We start from the raw sequence: 23641 nt of genomic DNA, 5'->3' as shown, positions 1-23641 counted from the left end.
TCTGTTTACACACATAACCTTCAGTTGTAATGCCATCTGACCAGCTGTTTTGAGGATATGATCATTTTGTAGTCAAATATTGAATATCTTATTACAAAAGCCAATTTCCAAGTGTTTTGCATTTCCATGTATCTCTCTGAGGTTTCATCAAAACTACTCTGATGGGTGTGCAGCTGATGCTTAAAGGTAAAAAACAAGATGCTGCTGGCAGATCCGTCTCCTTTCATTCCCCAGAACTCAACTGAAATTTTGTACAAGTAACAAAACCCACAGATGCCAATCTTTTGCAGGTGTCCTTTCGCTGCCAATTTACTCAAACTAGGAAAACACACTGGCAGTATGTGCCTTCTAACCTTGGAGAGATGCCCGACAGTCAAAAGATCAGCCAAGCAGCGTCTATATAAGGCTCTGTTCAGATTCCAGCCTCTACCAGTTAAGCGTGTACTCTCTTCAGAAAATGAATTGATGTATCCAAAGCTGATGACCAAAGCTTAATAGATATGTTTACACAAAAAATGAAGATGTCATGCTTAGTTGGGAGAATCACACGAAGGGGCATTCAATAATTAAAACCACTGAATGGAGGGTGAACTCAGTTGTCAGGGTAAAAACGCAGAGCTCTTTAATCCAAGATGTAAACCTGTAACTGTGATGAATGCCTTCAGCACAGAGCACTAGTCTTATCTTTATATTTTTCACCAAGCATGCATCCATCTTTCTCTGCACCCTTGGCGTGTATACACCAGAGCTATACATCTTTGCATTTCCCAGAACATGTTTAACTGTCCCAGAGTTTGAATAATGTCCTCAAAGTGTTGTGCTCAATGTTAAATGCCAAATAAAGTCAGCTCACTCCTGCAATAAATAGCCATGAGAAAAAGAGACATGTTTCCCTTCATGTCAAGACGACATGGCTAATATGCAGTAAATACTGTACAGCTTTTCCTCTCACACTCTCTTTCTTTTGTCTCTGCCAGTCTCACTCTGTTCTTCCTCTCTCAGTATCACTCCTCTTCTCTCTGTCCCTCTCCTCTTTCCTACACACCTCCCACACACGCTTTATGTGTTTCTGCACATTCGCACTCCTGCATACATACATACATCCTTAAAACTACGGATCAGGAGCTGTGACAGGCTGCAGACAAGAACAAGAATAACCCGCATGTTTGACATCTCTGTGCTGCTGGGGGGAAACCCAGACTTTTACTAGCAGCTATGAAGCGTCGTCCTTGAGTCAGCTGCCTGTTAACCTCCAGCTGGGGCTTCTGCCTCTTTCTTTGACTGGATTAAGCAAAAAACAATGACCGGAAATATGCAAAGAGCAATACAAACAGTATTCAAATCCATCAGCCAAATCCATTTAAACAAATGCTTTGTAATCCGTGTCACCTGGGACAACAAGGACATTGGTTTAGGGAGGGGTCATTCGATTAAATATGCAAGAAAACTGCACAATGACAAGAATATTAAAAAAAATCTGTTGCTGCTGCCTCTCATAATGAAAGCAATCATGGAAAAACCTGGTATGGAAACATGTAGATGTATTGATTGCAGGGTGATAAGTATTCAAATGCTTGTATGATTAGTCTTGTACACTCACATGGGGGACACTGCTTTGTGCTAAAGATAATATACAACATCATATACAACTGCTTAAAGATCCCATATTATGAAAAGTCAGATTTCCACATCTTCTGAAAAATAAAACAGGTATAGGTGCTATATAAACACTGGAAAAGTATCAGAATGCTCAGTCCACAGAGAAATGCACAAAGTTCGTATTTAGAAACTGTGTCTTTAAACGAGCTGTTAGGATTTCTGTGACTTTGTGATGTCACAACTATACTATAGATAGAATCGCAATATTTATTTATAATGTTTACTATATTGACTCCCTTTCCACTTTCAAATCCTGGCTGAAAACACACCTTTTCAAGCTAGCATATTCGGTCTGACACACAAATTGAGACTTGCAATGATTACGATTTCTGTCATTTTATTAAATTAATTTTACTGTATATTACAGAATTGTTTAATTTCATGATCTATCGATATATCGCTGTTTGAAAGGCGCCTATAAATAAAATGCATTATCATTATTAATATCATTAATAACTTGTAGCTAGGTAGAAAGTCCTTGCATCATGTACATAAAATCAAATGCTGCTGAGCAGACGCTGCCTCATTTAGTTAGTTTATAGTCACCTAAAAGGCCTACCATAATAAAATCACTATCAGCTGAAGTGTACGCTTTATTTAGAGTATTATCACTGTTTTACCTAGGGAATTGAAGCTGTTATATTCAGACCACCAGACACATTTACTCAGTGTTCTGCTGCATCTACGGCGGCATCCATTGGTTAGTGTGTCAGGTACAGCAAAGCAAATATTGAAATGTAGCGTGCCCTTACACTGATATTGATTTTTAAGTGGCTAAAACACACTTTGCTGTGGCCTCTGTCCACATTAGTACATGGCTTTGCTTCCAGACCAGTAGATTTGGTTTATCAAGGATGATAGCATAGCAACAAGTACACAAAATAGTCACAGCATAAATGTCAGATAGGTTGGACCACAATACTTAACTATATATCTTTATCTTTCCGGCTAAAAATTAAAAACAGGAATCAAGAAGTTTGCCAATTTTACATATCTCTGCAAATGTAATCATCTCCCACTTTTCTACCCGGCAGTAATTGCTGTTGTTAGCTTGACGTCACGGTGACTTGGTCTACACAAACCATTTGAAACATGAACATAAAAGGGTGTTTCTGTATTTCTTGTATGGTATGTTTTGCAGTGTATGTGAATGACATCAGCTGATAGGAAGTAAACATGGACCCAAGCTGTTGCCTTGCAATGTAATTACAGTGAAACAGCCGATAAAGAGAAAAATTGAGGGTTTCAGACAGATAACAGGTGTATTCAGACAAACCACATGAGAAAAATAAGGTGGTTTTTGAACATTAAAGTGTTTAAACATGTTCTAGTAGAAACCCAGAATACAACTATGAAGCTGGAATGAGCGTTAGATGAGACCTTCAAGCCACAAAGTCAAAAAGAGCTCCTAAAAAGGGAAACTTAAGGGACTGGCAGTGACACATTGTTTAAGAAACCCTGGTAAAATCAGTTATACAATCCTTGTTTAAATCGTGTTTCAAAGCAGAAGTGAAATGGCCCCGCGAACTCATCCTGGCTACAAATAAAAACACATCCACCCACCCACCTACGCACACACACAGACCCAAACAGGCCTCAGCCTCCTCTTTGAACGGCATCCAAAATGCAGGCAAAGCCTAAGTGTGTGTGACTGGCAAATTCTCTTGCTTTTCCTTTTTCTATCACCCGTGCTCTTTCTCTCTCTCACACACACACACACACACACACACCCTCACATTACCCACACTAAATACACCCCTACACACACACACACACACACACACAAACACAGGTCGGGGCACAGAGCTAGCTTTGTTACTGTGAATGTCAACCATTACTCAGGCAGAGAGCTCCAGCCAATTTGACAGAGGAGCACCCAGCAACATGCACAGGCACATTCAAACACACACTGACACACACACACTCTGAGGCACAACAGAGACCCACATCGAGACAAACCCTCTCCCAGATCTGGCCAGATTAGTTGCAAAATCACCAGTTCTGCACCAGTTAGGTTTTCAGTATACATGACCTTTGTCAAACTCTTCAGATTATTGAAAACTATCAAACCATATCCTGCTGAGAAAAATGGTCAAAACCAAACTTCACATTGCGCCAACTGAAAACTATGATCTAATAAAATTAATTGATGCAGTGAATAGGAAACAAGAATGATGCATAATTTCCACTGCATGGTTCAGCTTGACTCAACTCATTTTTAGCACCAGTACTTGATTTTGTTTTCTACTGCAGAATCTGTGTGGTGTTTATATGCTCTCCAGGTTCTCCAGCTTCCTCCCACAGTCCAAAGACATGCAGGTTAGCTAATAGATGACTTTCAATTGTCTGTAGGTGTGAATGTGAGCGTGAGAGCTTGTCTGTCTCTATGTGTCAGCCCTGTGATAGTCTGGCAACCTGTACGGGGTGTACCCTGCCTCTCACTCACAGTCAGCTGGGATAGGCTCCAGCTCTATGTAGGCGGGATTCTTAGCTGACTGTCACAGTCAACTGCCAATTCAACATCGTCCATCAACATTAGGCAGAGAGACAACAGTTGAAAATTTGCTTTTTGACTACTGGCACACACAGGGATGATGATCAATGTGAACTATCCCTGAGAATAATTGAATAAAATTTAAAAATAGTGACGTCACATAAAACTGCCGTGACATCATCTTTACCTCTACACTTGCTAGATCTTTTCATCCGCAACTAAACAGAGGGACATCTGCACTTTGTTGTAAAGTCTCTATTGATGGTAGCTTGGCTGATGTCTAGTATCGCACTAGTGACAGTTCTCTCTGACCAGCCACTGGTCTGCAGTGTTTTAACTCCACCTTCTAGAATCGGCTCAGCGCGCTAGGAACCTCAGCGGAGGTTATTCCAAAAAAAGTAGCAGGTACCATCCACAACATTTGCCAATGAAAAACCAAAAAAGGACAAGTCGAGTTGAGCAGAACTGTGTCAAACCACGCGGTGGACACGCAGCATAAGAATCTATAGAAATGCTAGCTTCGCTGTGAGCCTGCACTTAGGCGAAATTATTCTTTGAGCTAAATGCTAGCACCAGCATGCTAACATGCCTACAGTGACAACATGCTGATGTTCATGAAGTACCATGTTTATCATCTTTTGTAATCATGTACCGTTAACTTTGTTAAATGTTGCTGTTGTCCCTGGTTTTAAATAAGAAGAGGAAAAGATCATTAGCCGCTAGGCTAATTTACACAATGTAAAATGCCATAGGCTTGTGCTAATAACATTAGCATGTTGTATTTGTGGGGAAAATGTGTCCAGATAAAGACAAGTGTTTGTCTGTGAATGCTGTGAGTTATAGTGAAGCTGATTTGTGTACTTGTGTTTGAAATTGTCTCTATTAAGCCATGTTTAATGTGTGTTTAATGTGTGTTTTGAATCAACTAAACTTTACAGCACTTCACAGAAACCTCTGCTGCCAACTAGTGTTTCGGAGGAGGTGTAACTGCAGAGTGACACAGACACACCACCGCACAAGTATAAATGCTCACAACGGCATAGGCTACGGCTTAAGGTCTGCTGCATAACTATAAATAGTTTAGCATGTTAGCATGCTAACATTGGCTAATTAGTACTGTGCCCATTTTTGTGCTCATCTCCAACAATCCAATTTATGTAGCAGATGTTGAGGTATTTCAAAAGTTAAGTAAAATGTTTGCCCATCTGGCGGTGCAAGAGGAAAAGTCAGAGAATCACTTAAGTCAGTCAATTCCTCCTCAGGAGAACATGAATGTCTACAGAAAACTTTATGGCAATCCATCAGATAGTTGTTGAAATAATTCAGTCTAGAAAAAAGTGGTGGGCCATCCAAAAGACCAACAATGCCATTGTCACATGGCAAAGACATTTGGTGTATTCGTGTAAATTGAAAATTTATAACATTCTGAGATATTCCTTTGCTGGATAATCTATTTCTCTGACTTTCCCCACGTGAGTAATATTTGGCAATCCCATGCAGTTTCCAAAGGTCATCACCACTCGAAACTACAAAAGGTCTACAGAATTACAAGTAGGTTGTGGATACATGCACACACAAGCAGATACACCCTCACTTGGCTCTACTTACCGCTCTCTGTTGAGACGTGAGGACTGCAGGATTGAGAAGCTGATCTCCTTTCTCTGTGTCACTGGAAATATCCTCCTCCGACTCTTCCCAAGATGAGGAGAACCCAGCCGAGGAGGCAGAGGAGGACGACAGCTTCCTGAGGGAGCGGTTGGAGTTTGGACCCGGGACAGGGCTAGAACTGGGGCTAGGGTGGCAGCCTAGTCCCTGGTCTGAGCCAGGAACTTCAGAAGTTTGAGGCTGGCTTTCCAAACCGTGGTCAGTTATTATGACAGCAGGGATGGAGGGAGGCATGGAGGGCGAGTGGTTGGAGGTGTGATCGGTGATGTCCTGTAAGCACGGGGCGCTCTCACTGTTTTGTGCCCGAGGTAAAGCATCGGTCTCTGGGTTAACCTCTGACCTGTTTGCCTCTGTCAGCATCTCAGGACAAGACCAGTCCGTTGTCTCATCTCTCACATCCCTCTGTGTCCGTTGTCTTTCATCTCCCAACATTTGTTTGTTTTCTACCTCCCCTCTGTCTTTTTCTCTCAGTCTTTCTCCCTCTTTTTTCTCTCCATCTGTTGTTGCATCTGGGTTTAATGTCTCAAGGGAACCCTGAGCAACAAACGGTCCATCTAAACAGGGAGTTTGCATTATTTCTGTATGCCGACCATTTTGACCAATGAGTGTCTTGTCTGTGTTTGTTTTAGTATCACTGTCCTCATCGTCTTTCTTTCCTCTTTCTCTCCTTTCTTCTTCCATTGTGTCCTCCTCCCTTTCTCTTCCATTTTGGACAACACAGGGAACTTTACTTTCTTGCGGGTGGGTCATCGGGCATTCAAGGCCTGCGTTTTGTTGGCTGGGAGAGGACGGGGTTTGGCTAGTCGCTCGTCTTGGAGACCGAGGGCTGCGTTGGAGCTCAGTGTTAAGCACTTGGGCACGAATTCCGGATATGTGGGCCTCGAAAATTCCCACTTTTCCCCTGACCTGGAAGAGACAGAGAAAATGAGAGTCTAAATGCAGCTACAGTTTGGTTTCCTTTGTCTAACTGAAAACACGTTGGGTGCATTTGTTCTTATTTGGGTTAGGTGCTTATCATTTCACAGGTGCACTATTGACAGATTAACCAACAAGACAAAACAAGAGCAACTCATCATCATAGTGTACAACCAATACTAAGAAAATGAAAAAGAAATGAGCTCCTAGAGTTTTCCCATATTTGGCATTAAACAGACTAAACTGAAAAATGAGTTGGCAGGCTACACATTTAATGTGTGACTGTCTGCAGTCTGCAGTACAAATGTGGGTTGACTCTCAACTAAATACAATAAAGAGTACAAACATGGAGCTAAAATTAAACAAATAAACTGCTTATGTAAAATCTTACTCAAATTTATGGAGATAGCACAGCATTGCATTACACTATACTATATATCAATCACCAGATTTACATTCTAAGCAGTTTGTATTGATACTAAACCCTGAAGATTACATTTGGGTCTATCATTAGTTTAACGAATGCATACTCAGACCAAGGGTGAAGACTGTCAGTCATCCAGGTCATGGTAATCTTAAGTGCTATATCGTAGGCAACTGGACTTGCTTACTTGCTTCAAGCGAGTCCAGTTGCCTACGATATAGCACTTAAGATTACCATGACCTGGATGACTGACGATTTTCACCAACATGTTGCTAAACAATTTGGGAAGAATGCCCTTCGACTCATTCTGGAGTTCTCAAGCAAGTCTAGCTGCCTACGATATACCACTTAAGATTCAGTCCAAGGGAAAAACAAAAGTTAAGGCATGATGGATGATGATAGTAGGAAAATCCAACTGGAAATGAATTGGAGGAAGTATGAAACATTCTTTAAGACAAAATATAAAATCAAAGCAGTAACCTCCGAGGCTGAACACTGAAGCTAATGCATAGATTGTATAATATTATGGACGTACCTACCATGACATCACCCATTGGTTTGTGGACACTCGTTCTAATTCCTCAAGTTTGGAATTACAGCTATCTTGGTTTGTCAGTTGCTATGAATGCTTAAATTAGCTTAAAAGACCAAAACCATTTTTTAGTACCAGGCTGTAAACAACTCAGGCAGGTCTATGTGGACTGAGCTTATTTTTGAGCCAGCCTCTAGTGGCCACTAGAGGAATTGCAGTTTTTGGCACTTGAGCGTGGGCTTCATTACTCAGCCTGGGAGGTTGCGGCTTGTTAAAATGCCCAAATTATCAGCAGAAATAAACATGTTTGCAGCCTGGCACAAAAAAAAAGTTTCGGTCTCTATAGCTAATTTCCTCGTTCATGACAGCTGCAAAGGGGGTGAATTTTTATTTAACTCACTATTTACATTTTAAAGTTCCACATAACTAAGGGCAGACTGCTTTGAGTGAAATGCTGTCCGAAAAAAGAGTGTCCTCAGCTTCTCAGTCAGATCCACCCCTCACTCCTCCACACCTCTTGGACACCTTTGGCTTCAAAAATTCAAGATGTTGACGGCCAAAATGCCAAACTGGAGGCTTCAAAACAGGAGTCCACGTGCTAATGGGTGACTTTACGGTAGCTACGTCCATCATTTTTATATAGTCCATGTTTTTTATCGTAGAAACAAAAGAACAAGCACTATAGCTGCGACCACATAGGCACATGCATGTGTTCATGCATTTACACACACAACCTAACAAACATCTGTCACAGGTCCAATGATGTGTCCCTATGACACTCAGTTTATGAGTTATGAAAGGGGACCTGGTGGTGGGGATATTCTTGTGGACAGACCAACCAACTAACAAAGTGACCTATAGAGCTACTGGTCACAGCTAAATGCTGAACACTGTATGAGCATCAATCCAAAACATTCAACTCTAATCCTGTTCTGAATTTGTTCTATTTCAAAATATTTCTTTATACAATTTACAGCCTTACTTCTCTCAGAATCTCTTTCATATTCAAGCAAATTTGGTACTGTTATTGAAATATCCCTAATCTAATAGATGCTCCATCAAAACGAATAGGAAATCCAATCATGTGGGGACCTTAGTCCAAACACTCATGTGGTTGACGCTCTTTTCTTTTGTTCTGCTGAGCTTTCAAAGCTTGAGTAAATGTAGTACTTTTGGATCACTACTCAACTACTGCATTCCTAGATAAAGACAGAGATGGGAAGATGTAGCGAAGAACACAGAAATGACACAGAGGAAGACACAGATAAAGTTAAATAGAAAAATAAGAGAGGCACATGTAACATCACCTCAACGTTCTGCAGCTCTCTGTGTATCTGCAGCAGCTGCGCCTGGCGTCTCCTGTCCTCTCGCCTCTCTCCTCCTCCCGTCTCTCCTCCCCTCTCCTCCTGCCCTTCTCCTTCCCCTCTCTCCTCACAGCCGGGAGAGCTCAGTCGTCGGACCCGCTGGCCCACATTGACTCCCAAGAGCTCCGGGCTTCGTGGGGAGGGGGAGCGAGCACGAGGGGTGGGGCTGAGGGAGAGCGAGGACGAAGAGGGGAAGACAAAGGTCCGACCCAGGGCGCGGGGGCTCGTCTAGGAGAGGAGACACACAAGACGGGATTAGGGGTGCTCCAAAAGGGACTCATTAGTATCAATTTATGTAAAGGAAAACCTAACCCCCCGTAATATCCATTTGTAAATCACTTTGTGCTGCGTTGAATTCATAAAGAAAACAACATTCCTCCACGACAAACCAAGAATCCAAAAACAGAGAAAATTCTTGATGAACTGAAGTCCTTGTCAACCGCGTTTAACAACAGTTGAATCATATACACGTATTATAATCCAAGTCTCATTTATCCAGTATGTATGCTCAGTACTTTCCAAACAGACAGCCCTGAACTAAAAGTGAAATTTAATCTACGCTCTCTTCAAAGCCAGACTCCATTGAGAAAACAGTAAATTCTACCTCACTGAACACAGGAGCTGGTCTATTGCTGCCTTGATCTATAGTTTGTTTGTGTCATTGTGTGACTTTGGGGTTGTAAAGGGTTCATTCGGATTCACCGAAGTCACACAATAACACAAACAAAAAAACTGATCCAGGCAGTGGTAGGCCAGCAGCTCCCCTGTGTTCAGTGAGGTAGAATTATTGTTTTTGTCAATGGAGTCTGGCTTTGAAGAGAGGATAGATAAGTTTCACTTCTAGTCAGTTCCCCGTCAGAAGGAGTTGTCTGCTTGGGAAGTATTGAGCATATGACTGGATAAATGAGACTTCGATTATACTGCATGACCTGTGTGAGAGTTCGTTTTGATACAGTTTTGCTGTTATTTAACGTGGACCCCAATGACTTCAATTCATCAAGAATGTTCTCTGTTTTTGGATTCTTCATTCACCGCACAGGCATGCAAGAAAAACAAAGTTTTCTTCACAAGTCCAGCATAACACCGAATGAGTAACTGATATACAAATTATCATTTCTTGGGTGAACTATTCTTTTAATACTGCCAGGGTTTTTTTTTCTTATTTTATCAAGTTATTTGAGTGTTTTTACCTTCGGGCTGGTTGGGCTGTAGAGACCTCCGCCTGGTGCTCCCCCACCAAGTAACTGACAGTAGGTGCTCCGATCTGGAACCGGCAGCACGGGTCGACCAACTGGACTGGTTCTAGTTCGAGAGGTGGTACTAGAGGAGCCTTGCTGGGTGTGAAACTGGTTACTGCTGCAAGGAGAGGAGAGGAGAGGAGAGGAGAGGAGCGGAGAGGAGATAAGACGAGAGGAGAGGAGAGGTTGGTTTGTGTGTTTCCAGGCTTTCACAGTAATACAACATTTTGTTTCCTCTTTACAGAAACAAATACACACAAAAATATCATAATGTTAGTTGGTTATATGTTAAAAAATTGAAATAATGTTAGTATCACCCAATAAAACAACGTCTAAGCATTAGGATTGGAAAGTGATTATATATACAATATTTTCATGCCAATCGTTAACATGTTGGGCAGCAGGGCAGCTTAAAAATTGTTCTGTAATGTGATTTAAATAAAAAGTTATCTCTCCCATCCAGTCTAACAGGTTCTCAGCTGACCAAACATGTTTGAAGTAGGCATTTCCTCTACAACTCTCCAAGAAAGTGGTGCAGTCTTTACACATAAAAGCCAAAGTAAGGTACACACTGTAAAAAACAGAACACACCTGTTCATGACTCCAAGGCCGTTCAGGTTCAGGGCAGAGGCTGCCATCCCCGCCGCGGCCAGGCCAGGGGCTTTGAGTGCTGGGTACACATCTGACAATCTCCCCTGAAGCTGCAGGGAGGTCTGGAGAACGGCTTTCAGTGTTTCCTTTGCATTCAGTCAGCAGCTCCACTCCGCTGCAGAATCTGCCTCGGCCACTACAAAATAAGAAAGTCGAGAAAGTTCATTTTGCTGTGTCTAACCTCTCTACGTGCTAACACGGGTGACTATCAGAATGAGAAACATTCTTTTCAAAGAGAAAACTAAATAACAGCCCTTTTTCAAAAAGGACAGACACTGGAAAATCAATTTTCCAGTCCTGGAAAGCCATCCCTAACTGCGTCATGGACAAAGAAGATTATTCATGTAGTCCTGTGGTTAACTCAAAATAAAAGATATCATTGTTCCTACTGGGATTAAAAAAGAGAAAGTGAAAGGAGGACAGACAGACAGAGAAAGAGATGGAGATTAATATTGGAAGTAAATTAGGAAGGGACGTGTTTCACTCACTGGAAATAATTTGCCTTTTCTCCTGTTAATGTTTCATAGAAGCCGAGATTTTTACAATGCTTATTTGAATCAAACAGCTGTTTTACTACATTAGTACAACCCTCCTCTCCAACTAAGCCGCACCAGTAAACCTCTTTTACATATTTAACCATATGAACCTTTTCATGCTCTTGCTTTCCTCATCTTTGTTCTAAAAGGAGTCGAAACATAAAGTTCAGCCCGACCAAACTGTGACAACACTTTTGCTCCACTCGATCCTGCTGCAGCACCACACTGTTTGTTTGAAATCTGCTTCGGTCTAAAAATAAAGTAACTTGAAGGTAACATTCTTTCGAGGAGAAAATGAGGGAGGCACATGGAAAAGGGCAAAAAAGATGGAGATACAGAGAAGCATGCCGAGAGGGAGAATGAGAAAGGGCAGGAGGTAAAGAAAGAGAGAGGCAAATACAGATAAAAAGTGGCAGCAGAGTGAAACACAGACAGAGAGGGAAAGGTAGAGAGTGGGGCAAAACATGGAGAAAAGACAACGGCCCCTCGAAGCAGATAAAGATGTGCAGAGTCACTGAATAAGCACTTCTCCTTTTACTCCAAAGACAGGCAGCTTGTTTACTATTTCTTTTGGTGTTGTGGTACGATTTATAAAGATTGGTTCAAGAAATGTAACCACAGGAGAGCTATGCTCATATGTTTGAATATCTTTATTTTGTAAATTAGGCAGATGTCTTAAAGGTTTTCTTTATTATATGATCACCTGAAAATAAGAATCATCGTGTTTTCATAACCTTACAATGAGCCGTTTCTATCTACAGTAGCCCAGAATGGACAAACCAAACACAGGGCCATTTGCATTTTCACATTTTCAATTTGGTCACCACAGCTAGCAGTCCCAGTGTGATGGGCAGTCTGGGTTCTCATTTATAACTATTGTGTACGCACAAAACGAGGCCTAAAAGAAGCGCAGGCCACTTCCCACGCAAAACTTGCTTAGACAGGAAACTGGCGACACAGACGGTAAGGTGGAAGCTTGATTGTAGAAATTGCTGAATATTTTTTGGCACACGCTATTTTTGGCATTTGTCCATACGTACATTTCTTGTATGGATCCTACACAGTGTTTTATAACTGAGAGCCCAGGTCTATTTGTTTTGGAGAGGAAGAGACTACTTCCAAACGTCTCGATCTTAAGTTATCGAAGAAAAAAGGTGAGCGCACATTAGCAGGTTCAGGGCTAGCGGTACATTTACGACGAGCTGAACGGCATCAGAGAATCACTGATTTCGTAACATGAAACTGCTTTCGTCAGTGTTTCTACCGGTTTAAATCACCTAATCGGCTTATTTGGAGAGAAAGAGACCTCCGAGGATAATTCGTCTCCTGGTAAAAACCTCCTGAAGAATAAACACTGAAGGAATTCTAACCGGGAGTTCACACTTGGCACATGGGAGAGGTCTCAGCTTGTCGCAATCTGTGATCCACACCACTAAATGCCACTAAGGAGAGGTAAAAGAGCAGTCAAAATAATGTGACTGTTTCTTAGGTGCATTTGATTTACAATCAACTTGTTAAGTTTGATTTCAGGAAAAGCAGCGCAAGTCCACACTGCAGGACACACTACAGTTACGAGTGTGGAACATGCAGACCATAAGCTCTCCTCAAATTGATCTAAAAGATCCACATTCCCTTAAAAACATCCGCAGAAAACAAATGATTCCTCTTTCTTCTTCTCTTCAGTGGCCATATGCTGTACATATGACCGCCTTTAATAGTAACTAAAATTTCCAAATAGAAATGAGTCATGTTATTGGTTACATTTGTAACACTGATGTAAAACATCAATTCACAGTTATGATATTACATAAATCAACGATGCACAGGCAGTTTAGTTATATAAATGCAGTTTCAGCCTTGATCGGTTTTCAGATATAATCCAGAGTGCACTTTGTCTGAGTCCCAGAGAAGGCTGAGTAAAAATGACCTTCAAAAAGTGGTCTTGAGACTTGTCTCAAGCACTACAATACTACAATGATCTGGCGCTCTTGTTAGAAACATTTCATTTCCGCTCCTGAATCAAGACTGCTGCAGGGTGAAATAGTCAAAAATCAGATATTTGCAGAGTGAAATTCAATTCAAAATCATCTGTGCAGCACTAAGCAGCTCAGAGTGCTTTACATATAAACAAAACAGCAAAAATGTGCAAATAAACAGAGACGTCCAGCACACATACAGACATAGAAAAACAAACATAATGTTCAAGAACGGTGTGGTCACTGAAGAGAATGCTTGAGTAAAAAGGAAGTTCTTCAGGTTGGCTTTAAGAGAACACAGTGTTCACAATCAGAAGGCAAACTGATCCATTCTTTAGGTGCATTAGATGGACGCACATTGGCTCCATTCACTACCACCGGTGGATAGAACCTCATTTCAAGCAACACACATGAGTAAAAAGCTCATGTTCGAGGCATACTCCTTTTTTAAAATTGTACTTCTGCTCTTCACGAAAATATATTTTGTGATCTACTTGTTATTTCACTGCATTTGCCATTTGTACCTTCAGATTGAGGGAAAAGAGTGTATGAGGAGCACCTCCACTGCAGAGGGTTTCAGCTGTAAACACTTATCCTGTTAGGGAGCCTATCCCAGCTGACACTGGGCAAGAGGCAGGGTTCACCCTGGACAGGTCACCAGACTATCACAGGGCTGACACATAGAGACAGACAACCATTCACACTCACATTCACACCTACGGACAGTTTAGAGTCACCAATTAACCTGCATGTCTTTGGACTGTGGAAGGAAGCTGGAGTACCTGGAGGAAACCCACACTGACACGGGGAGAACATGCAAACTCCACACAGAAGGGCTCCCCCACCCTGGGTTAAAATCAGGAGGCACCAATGCTAACTACTTCACCACCATGCCGCAACCCTATGTACTAAAATCTAAAAAAGACAACAGTTTCATTCTGAAGTGATCGCTATGCCTCCTGAAAATCCCTCTTCTAATGTCCAGAAACACACTGTCATTGCACATACTGTAGGTGAAAGTGTAATGTAATGTTATGATAAAGAGGAGAAACATGGAGAGGAAGAGATGCAGAGTGGGAGATATTTCTATTGTATAGGTTATCCCGATTTGTTTGATTGACCTACCTGCTCCATTAAATAAAAAGTGTCATCAATTTTTATCATCAAGTGCAGTTTGTTGCATTATTTTGCACAGGCCTGCACCACCTATAAATATTGAAACAGAAAGCGACTTGTACTCTGAGTAATTTACTGACCATGTACTTTTTTGCTTTTTCTTGAGCAGGTTTCTCGAATGATAATTTTCACTTTTACTTGATTATTTTTATGGGAGGAACTGTTCTTTCACGAGTACACGTTTAAGACTTCCAGCACTCACTTCACAGCACAGCCGAAGACATTTATCGATAATAGTTTAAGTGCTTTATGTGGTTAGGTTCACACTCTAAACAAGAGCAACAGGTTGTAGTATCGAGTCCTGTCAGTGACAACTGAAATAAGCTATGCAAATAAGCTTCACTGTGCGTGAGATGCCAACTGGTGCTTGACGTTTAGCGGTCAAACTGCGCAACATTTGCAGAAACGTCCAGTTTCCCAATGCTGGATTGAGTTTCAGCTTAGACAGACCAAAAATGTTTTTCAGCTTTGAAAACAGCAGTGATGTCCAGCTCCTTGTATTTGATTCAGACAGATGAGTGATGATCCGGAGTTGGCTGGCTGCTTTGTATAACGTGAGATAAGCACCAGCAAGACAGTCATTACTGGTGTGCAGAGCTGTGAATAACAAGTCTGGACTGCGGGCAAATCATCCTCATGAAATTTAAAATGCCAAGTGATCATCTCACACAGGAATGGATGAAAAATTAGAGTACACATCGAGTCATTTTTCCTCTCAGTAAAACATGCCAGGACGATGGCAGTGCACTGAGACGTGTGCTGCAGAGTACAGACACACTTTGTATATTGTTTCACACCATGTTATCACTTCTGTCCCACAGAGCTGCCAGCAAATCTAAACTCAAGCTCCAACATCTAGAAAACAAATCCTTTTCGGTTCAGTTCTGGGGCTCATTCAAGCATACCGACATTATTATCATGTGCTGAGCTGCCAAAACTGCCCTGGGATGTGTTTTGATTCCAGATAAGTTAAGACATCAGGTCGTGAACTACGAGGTAAACATGGGGTTTCCTTGTTGGGGAGTGACGCAGTTCGAGTGAGGCAGGAAACAAACTTAATGGCTTGTCTCTCGGGTAGTTTACTAACCACCAGTGCAGCTTTTTTTTCACACCGTATAATCACTTCTATCTATCCGCTAATGTTCTCTAAGCTTCAGTGAAAACAGCACGATTCACCCCGAGAGCAGATAAAGAGGGAGGAAGGAGACACAGAGCAGGACAGGGACCGAGGGAGCTCTGTGAGAGACAGAGGAACGAGGAGGGAAAGAGAGGTGTTTACAGGCTATTTTGGTTCAGCAGTCTGTTCTGAATCCTTCATGCAGAAGTAGTGGATTTACTTTCAGTGAAACGGCTCAGTTGTTGTAATGAAGCAGCACTGGGCAGCGGGAAACATTTTCACACCGTTGAGCATGGTTAGCTGCATCCAAAGACTTTTTTTTCTTCTCTCGCTGCACTAGACAACAGCTCCAGCTCGACTTGTCTGAATTTAGAGCTCGCCAAAATGTCCAGTTCCTCCACAGGGACCATCAAAGTTTCATCACATATGAAAGTATGAAAAAGTACAACAAAGAACATTTTAAAGCCTCGGCTGATTCGACTCTTAGCTGTCGTTGATGGAGCATTTAAATATCTTCACAAAGAGAAAAGGCCTTGAAGCTACAGTTGGTAAAAACCTGAAACAATAGCAAAGCTCGAGGAAGTATTCAGATCTTTTTCTTAAGTAAAAGTACATATGCAACACTGTGAAAACATTATTACAACTAAAAATCCTGCACTGAAAATGTCACTTAAGTAAAAGTAAGTAAGTATGATCAGGAATATCGACTTTAGGTATTAAAAGTAACTTGATAAAACAAGCAACCAAAACACCCTAAAACCAGAAAAAAATAATTAAATGTCCTTCAAAAGTAATTGTCAAATCATTTTCTGTCAGTCTGCTAACTGATTAATGTGTGCCCACCATCTGGGTTCCCCCAGGTCACACCGATGAGTAAGCAATTCCATTTTGAGCAGCAAACCTCCTTTAGCACTGTTAGCATTGTCAGCACAGCTACTGGTGGTAATGCTTGATGGAGATTGGAGGATGGCAACAGTGTCCAGGTGGTGGGATGGCGTTACCAGCAGCAGTAACCTCTGAATGTGCGTTGCAGCTAACTATCCACAGATTTAATAATAATTAGATTTGGGACACCAAGATGGCACCTATACGTACGCTAAAAAAGTTTCTACCTTCCGGGTTTACTTCCGTGGTGTGCGGCCCACTGAATATGTGTGAATAAACCACCATAGAATTTAGAATAGAAAGTTATATTTAACCTTGTTTGCACTTTGAGGTTTCCTGTCAACAGTTTTATAGATGTCTATTTATAATGGTGGTCTATAGGGAAAGTGGTTTTTGGGCAGCAGAGGGGATTTTTTTTTCTGCAATACTGCGAGTGGCCACTAGGAAAACTGGAGCTGCTTTCTGGGGGCCTGGCAGAGCAGTCAGGCTAATGTTAGCCATTCTCGGAACCCATCAGCTGTAATTGGCGTCTGACTTCCGGCAGACGGCGATACAGCCTCTGGGGGCAGACCCCCGATTTTTTGGCATTCCGGTTTGATTTGGGCGGAGGAGGCGAATTTCCGTTTCTGACTTCTGTTTATATATAAGTAAATATGCTGAACCATTGCGATGGATTCAGAGTTTGCAGTGACGCCAATTATGTTCCACCTCGTTAGTTCACCGCACAGACCATTTAACCTGGCAACAACTGCAGCCGACTCAAACGTGATTGGTCAATATCACGCGGACTACAAACAGCCTGCAACCGGAAACCAGGGCTCTTCCGCTCTATGACTCACTGAATGTAGAGTCTGTATATAGAGTAATGTTAGCTACCCAGTGGAGACCAAAAGATGGGTAGGGGGCACTACTTTTCCACACGTCAACACAAATAGCAGGCCTTTTGTAAGGAAAGCCAACAGAAAGTAAAATAACAGGCAAGACGTTTCATCACAGAACATTAAATTTTCACTATCTCTAAATGGTTGGCGCTTTGAAATGTGGCACTAAAGCTAACTACGTCAATGGAGCACCAGGATAGAAGGAAAGGCCTCTTGCATTTCACATCATTTTGTGTTTTTTTATTTAAAATTAACCAGTTAGTTACTGGTTAAAGCAGCTGTGCGGAACTTTTTACCATTTATAAAACTGTCCCTAGTTCGTACCCCCCCCTTGAAGATCCGCATATTTATTTGAACCCAACAGCGACAAAAAAGCCTTTCTCTATATGGCTATTTAGCGTAGCCTCGCTCAGGTCAGACACAGCGGAAGTCAGCAAACCAGAATACGGCACTCGGATGCGGAAGTAAGTCTGCACGCCCGCAGCGGCCCGCAGCCATTAAACCACAGAAGAAGAAGGAGCCGTGTTTACGAGTAGGATTTAAGAAACAGGCTAAATGACATGATGTTGCACACTCTTGTACAGTAGGTGGTGCTATGCACCTGGAAGTTGTTTGCGATCCGCCAATAAATTGAGAGAAGAAGAAGAGCCGTGTTTACAGAGAGTGTTCTTCGAGTAAGCGGTACGCAACGGGCATTGCTGAACACATAACAGTTTTACCAGATGTATCTATAAGGACTTGGTTGTACTTTCGATGTCATGGCGGATAAAGAAGGAGCACCATCTAAAAGAAAAAGAACAGAAGAAGGCTAAACGGGACAGTGATAGGGCTCGAGCCCAAACACGTGCAAACCTCGGTCGGGCATTCACCAAGTGGAGAGAGCTGAGAGATTTGAAAGGTTTTAAAACTGATCCCGAGTTGGCCCTTTTCCTAATCGACAGGTATGTAATTTTTGTTTTTATTTAGAGACTATACCGCAACTACTTAGACGTTGTTTCACTTCAATATGACGACATGGAAGTTATAAGCAAGCTAAATGTAACGTTAGCTGATGTGAACCGCTTTTGTCTAGTAACGTTACAACAAACGCCACAAAATTATCTGTGACTGTGACCATGAACACAAATATACAGCAGGCAGTTGTCCTCAGTTTATAAGAAATTCAGAGCTACACCAGAACATTTCTGATTTTCCTCTCGCTCTCCAAAACAAATGCATGCTGTAATTGCCGGTTGCACTCCAGATTTTACGACACCAAGCTGTGGGTGTCATACCACTTCGACCAAGGGGGGCACAATAATCAACGAAAACGTAAAGTTCCGCACAGCTGCTTTAATAGAGTGGTGCAGGTGCCCTAAAACCCAGAAATGAGTTTGCATTTTTTGCGCTTGTGGTTCCCTTGTCTCGAGGTCAATGGATTTTTGGTTAGGTGCCTTAAGAGATTTTCACGTTTTGTTCTATGACATAAAATATGTAAGTAAATACCCCACTTATGAATTCTGAAGCTTTTACGTTTCCTAAAAAAGAACGTTGCTAACAAGAGGCTAAAAGAGACAACAGAGTGTCATCATGCCAAATATGAATTTACAGTCTTGTTGGTGACATCACACAACTGTGGTGTGGTTGGATTGTGACTGCATCCACTCTTCAAAAATCTTAAAAGTTCATTTATGAAGATTATCTTGCCCTGTGACAAATGTTTGTTTGCCACAGAACTTATTTTCAGCAATAACCTAAAATCAAATAGAAAAATCCAGTTGGCTTTTCAATGAGGGAACCAGGGCGACACTATCGTCCATGTTAAACCAACAATTAAACGTCATCCCTGCACCTTTCTGGGAGTCGGTCAATCCAAAGCAAAATTAACCGAAACTACCATCGATATACATGAGATAGATTGTCTGTGAACAAATCATGCTCCTCTGCCTCCTCCACCTCATAGTGCATCTCAGAAAAACAACCCATCAATGCAGAGGAGCCTCTAACGCAGCTGTCAATCATGTCAATCACAGCTCGTGACCTGTGGTCAAACTGTCAAACCAGGCAGCGCTGATCAAATATGAAACAAGATTCTGTTACTGCATTCTCTCCTCAAATGTTTTCATAAACCTATTTCTGTGTAATATCAGCTGTAAAATTAGAAAGTTGTGGGTGGGCTTAGTTTTAGCTCAACTGTTTTTAACATGGTGGTCGGGTCACAGACTTTCTCATCTGCAAATGCCATCAGATGCACTTAAAGGAGGAGGAGGAACATACTTTCATAGAGAACGTCCACTGTGCTCTAACCAGCTTAGAAACAAATGCAGGGAGAAAACATTCAGCAAAAAGCAGAACCACATTGCATATTTTGTCTCCTCCAACCCACTCTGACACCCACATGTCTCCGTCTCCCTCACAGATAATACTGTCCAAACAGACATGTGTCAGCACTGTATCCATGATGTTGACACTCCAAACACTTTAAGATACATTAGTGCTAATTAACAACAGGCATGAAGCAGGATGATGAAGCAAACCACAGCTCTGACCATGACTCCGTACTGGTAATTCAAAATAAATAAATCTAAAATTTAAACAGCAAACACTGGTTGTGTTGTTTCTGATATAACAGCACATGTAAATGCTGTCTGTGTTTGAGCGCAGCCTAATGTCAGGTTGAGTGGGACTGCATGAGTATACAAACTGTCCACCCGCCCACACAAGTGGGCATTAAACCTACGTACAGTACGCTCGGAGCAACTCAGCTGAGAAAAAGTTTCAAAGATGCTGATGCTGATTGTTTCTTAACATTTACATAAGCAGATGGCGGGGCAATATGACAACATAACACAAAGAGATGATTTTTATTTTGTCTGCCGTCAGATAAGTTGCCACACTGCTTACAGAGACTCTCAAAGTGGGGTCAGTGACACTCTGCAAGGAGGTCTGGGAAGAGTTTTCAGATATATTAGTTTAAATTATCATAATATAAAATATTTTTTATTTCCCCAAAAGGCTTCATAGTTTGACAAGTTATATTTCAGTTTTTAAATTTTGAGCAGCTCATAGATAACGTTCTAATCTGACAAATTGTTGAATACGTTTTATTTTGCCTATATATGAATAAAACAATCAGAGGCACTTTGATTTTTAAGCACAAGAACTCTACTGATATGGATTTTTATCTATAATCAAAGTGCCTCAGATGCTTTTCAGACTGCCAGCCTATATCAGACTGTCATGTTCTGAAATGCACTTCACATTAGTCCTTTTTTTCTTGACATACCATTTATATTTTCTTTAGATACAGCTCTACTGGCAGGTAACTTAACCGATGTTAATGGCATTGTTTTGTGAATATTCTGTGCTGAGGAGGTGCAAATATTTCAACACGTCTAATGTCTATCAAATACATCTCTCTCGTCTTGTTCAGACAGCAGAGGTGTTAAAAAAAGGTAACGTTAACTTCCTCCAAGGGACACTTATGAGGGTGTCCCCAGTATATTCTTTATCTTGTGAGCAGTCATTCATTTATATCTCTGTATTAGTGTATTAGATCATTGTGGGCAAAGTTATACATCAATGAGCAGGATTAATTTATGATAATACTGAATTTAAATGATTTTTTTGCACAAATGTGATGTAACGTTGTCAGCCAAAAAACACACATTCGTAGGTATTATTTAATCCCTATCTGCTCAATGGAATGTCTGGAAACTTTACTATATCACAATCAATACTGCAATGTTAAATTAACATAGCGCCACCACCCAACTGCTAGCAGATGGGATACTTAAAGCAGAGAACCACAGTTAAAGGTTACTGGTTCCCAGAAGGTAAAGAGCCTCAAGTGGGCTGCAACTAATGATTACTTTAACTGTCAATTATTTTTTATATACAAGTTGTTTGGTCTATAAAATGTCAGAAATGGTGAAAAATGTCAATCAGTGATTCCCACAGCCCGAGATGATGTCCTCAAATGTCTTGTTTTGTCCACAACCCAGAGGAAAAAAACAGAAAATATTCACATTTAAGAAGCTTACATGGGTTATCAAATTAATTGGTGATTAATTCAATATCTGACAACTAATCATTTAATCATTGCAGCTCTACTTGAGGGGGACCTGTACAAAATTAAACTAGAGCATCAACAATTAGTCAATTGACAGAAATTATTCAGTGAAATATTATTTTTTATTTATTTATTTTTGAATTGACAGTTGCAGCTTTTTCAGTTGGAGGATTTGATGTCAACGTTAATTGAATTTCTCTGTGTAAGATATTTTAAAAAATGTGCTGACCATGTGTCACTGACATTTTATAAGCCAAATACTGCATCGATTAATGCAAAAATAATCATTAGTTGCAGCCCCAGAAATAAACCACAGTCAAATTTGATGCATGCGGTTGGTTCCTATGGCAGGACCCATTTTGGATGTGGTTGCAAGCTGGTAAAATAACTAATAAATCAAACAAGAGTCTGACAAATGTGTGCTGCAGCTGTCTTTTCACGAGTAAAGTAAAAAAAAAAATAAAAATTTGGATGTTGATATTTTATAATAACTGTATTGTAACTATTGTAACATACAGTTGTTGAAAGCTAAATTGATTTACTGTAAGGTGTTTCAATGATCCGGCTTTGACAAGTGGCTTCAATTAAGGATTCAGATGCCATTAAATCCTGTCCAACTCCACCTTTATCTATGTAATACTGTGGCTAAAAAGTAGTATACAGTATTATTTAGTGTTGTATATCACTGGAAAAGCAGCTGTAATTTGAAAAGAGTGCATCTGTAATCACAAAACTCAAGACCCAGTAAGACTAAATACTCTTTAAAGCTCTAATTATATATTTTTAATTAAGAATAAACATAAAATTGTTTTAAAACCACTCAAATAGTTTGATTTTCTCCTCTCCCCACTCACTGAATACATTACTAGGCCTATAATTGTGTCAGCTTTCACTGTACCCTCTCCATCTGCACCACAGGTGTTGGTATTAAAGTGTAATAACCTGAATAATGTGCTGAGAGCTGACAGCAGCAGGCCCTGTGTTATCTTACCGTCCTCTCCAAGGCTGCTCCGGGACACTTTTATTGGTCTGGCTGATACTACAGACAGATCCCAGCAGCTATAAACCGAGGATGACTCTTCTTCTTCTTCTTCTTCTTCTTCTTCTTCTTCGCACAAAGACACGGCTCTCTGTGCAGCAGCAGTCAAAACTTCTCTACTCCTCCTGTGTTGTGTTTTTGGTTTCTTCCACAGACGAGCTTGTTCGACGCTGCCGCCGGTCTTCACCTTTTCACCCCAAAAAAATCCTCCTCCACAGAAGAAGAAGATTTCAAAATGTCTTTCTCCTCTACAGATGTTTTGTCTGTGGATATCTGAGAGAAACTTCAGAGGGTTTGGTACCGAGCGGTGAATTCCTCCTGTGACAGTGAGCTCTCAGTCCACAGAGTCAGTTTGTGTTGTCATGCCGCTGCTGCTGCTCGGCTCCTCTCAGCTCGTAGTAAAGCGCTGTTTGTCTCCGAGTCTGAAGCCGGAAGCGACACCAAGAAGAAGAAGAAGACTGCCTCCCCCCTCTCTCTCTCTCTCTCTCTCTCTCTCTCTCTCTCTCTCTCTCTCGTGCTCTCCAGTTTGTACACGCACGTGCAGCGCGGGGAAGCCCTCATAAGTTATGCGTGCACGAGCGCGCGAGGTATCTCAATAAGAAGGAACAAGTCAGTTGGTAAAGTGAAATATTACATCAGCTGCTCATGAACAGGGGCCGTTTGCACAAAACACCTTAAGTTAAGACTTTCCTTAAAGTCCTGGTTAAAGTTTCCTCAAGATAAAGGTTGCACAAAATACCAAGATATAATTGGTTGCAAAAAACACCTTATGTTAAGATTTTTCTTAGAGTCCTGGTTAAGGTTTCCTCAAGATAACGAAGGTTGCACAAAATACCAAGATATAATTGGTTGCAAAAAACACCTTATGTTAAGATTTTTCTTAGAGTCCTGGTTAAGGTTTCCTCAAGATAACGAAGATTGCGCAAAACACCGAGATAAAATCAGCTGCACAAAATACCAAGATAAAATTGGTTGCACAAAACACCTTACATTAAGATTTTCCTTAAAGTCCAAGTTAAGGTGTCCTCAAGATAAAGG

At 41.2% G+C, this 23641-nt stretch overlaps 1 protein-coding gene across 2 annotated transcripts in view; it reads right to left on the bottom strand.

Moving 5' to 3' along the window:
- Positions 1 to 23029, bottom strand: part of itpkb (inositol-trisphosphate 3-kinase B) — a 51353-nt gene extending 28324 nt beyond the window's left edge. Inside the window, exons 1-5 of one of the 2 annotated variants that reach the window (XM_049589955.1) lie at positions 22556 to 23029; positions 10883 to 11078; positions 10244 to 10406; positions 8997 to 9281; positions 5762 to 6724 (exon numbers count right to left, since the gene is read on the bottom strand). In XM_049589955.1, the coding sequence (XP_049445912.1) occupies positions 5762 to 6724; positions 8997 to 9281; positions 10244 to 10406; positions 10883 to 10929 (1458 nt within the window). In that variant the 5' untranslated portion in view covers positions 10930 to 11078; positions 22556 to 23029. Of the gene's footprint in view, positions 1 to 5761; positions 6725 to 8996; positions 9282 to 10243; positions 10410 to 10882; positions 11079 to 22555 lie in introns of both variants that reach the window. The other variant, XM_049589953.1, reaches the window with a different exon arrangement.
- Positions 23030 to 23641: the final 612 nt, after the last annotated feature.

Source organism: Epinephelus fuscoguttatus, linkage group LG11 (assembly GCF_011397635.1).
Source record: "Epinephelus fuscoguttatus linkage group LG11, E.fuscoguttatus.final_Chr_v1".
Taxonomy (NCBI): domain Eukaryota; kingdom Metazoa; phylum Chordata; class Actinopteri; order Perciformes; family Serranidae; genus Epinephelus; species Epinephelus fuscoguttatus.
Note: the sequence above shows the minus strand (reverse complement) of the source record. Positions and strands in the feature narration are given on the sequence as shown.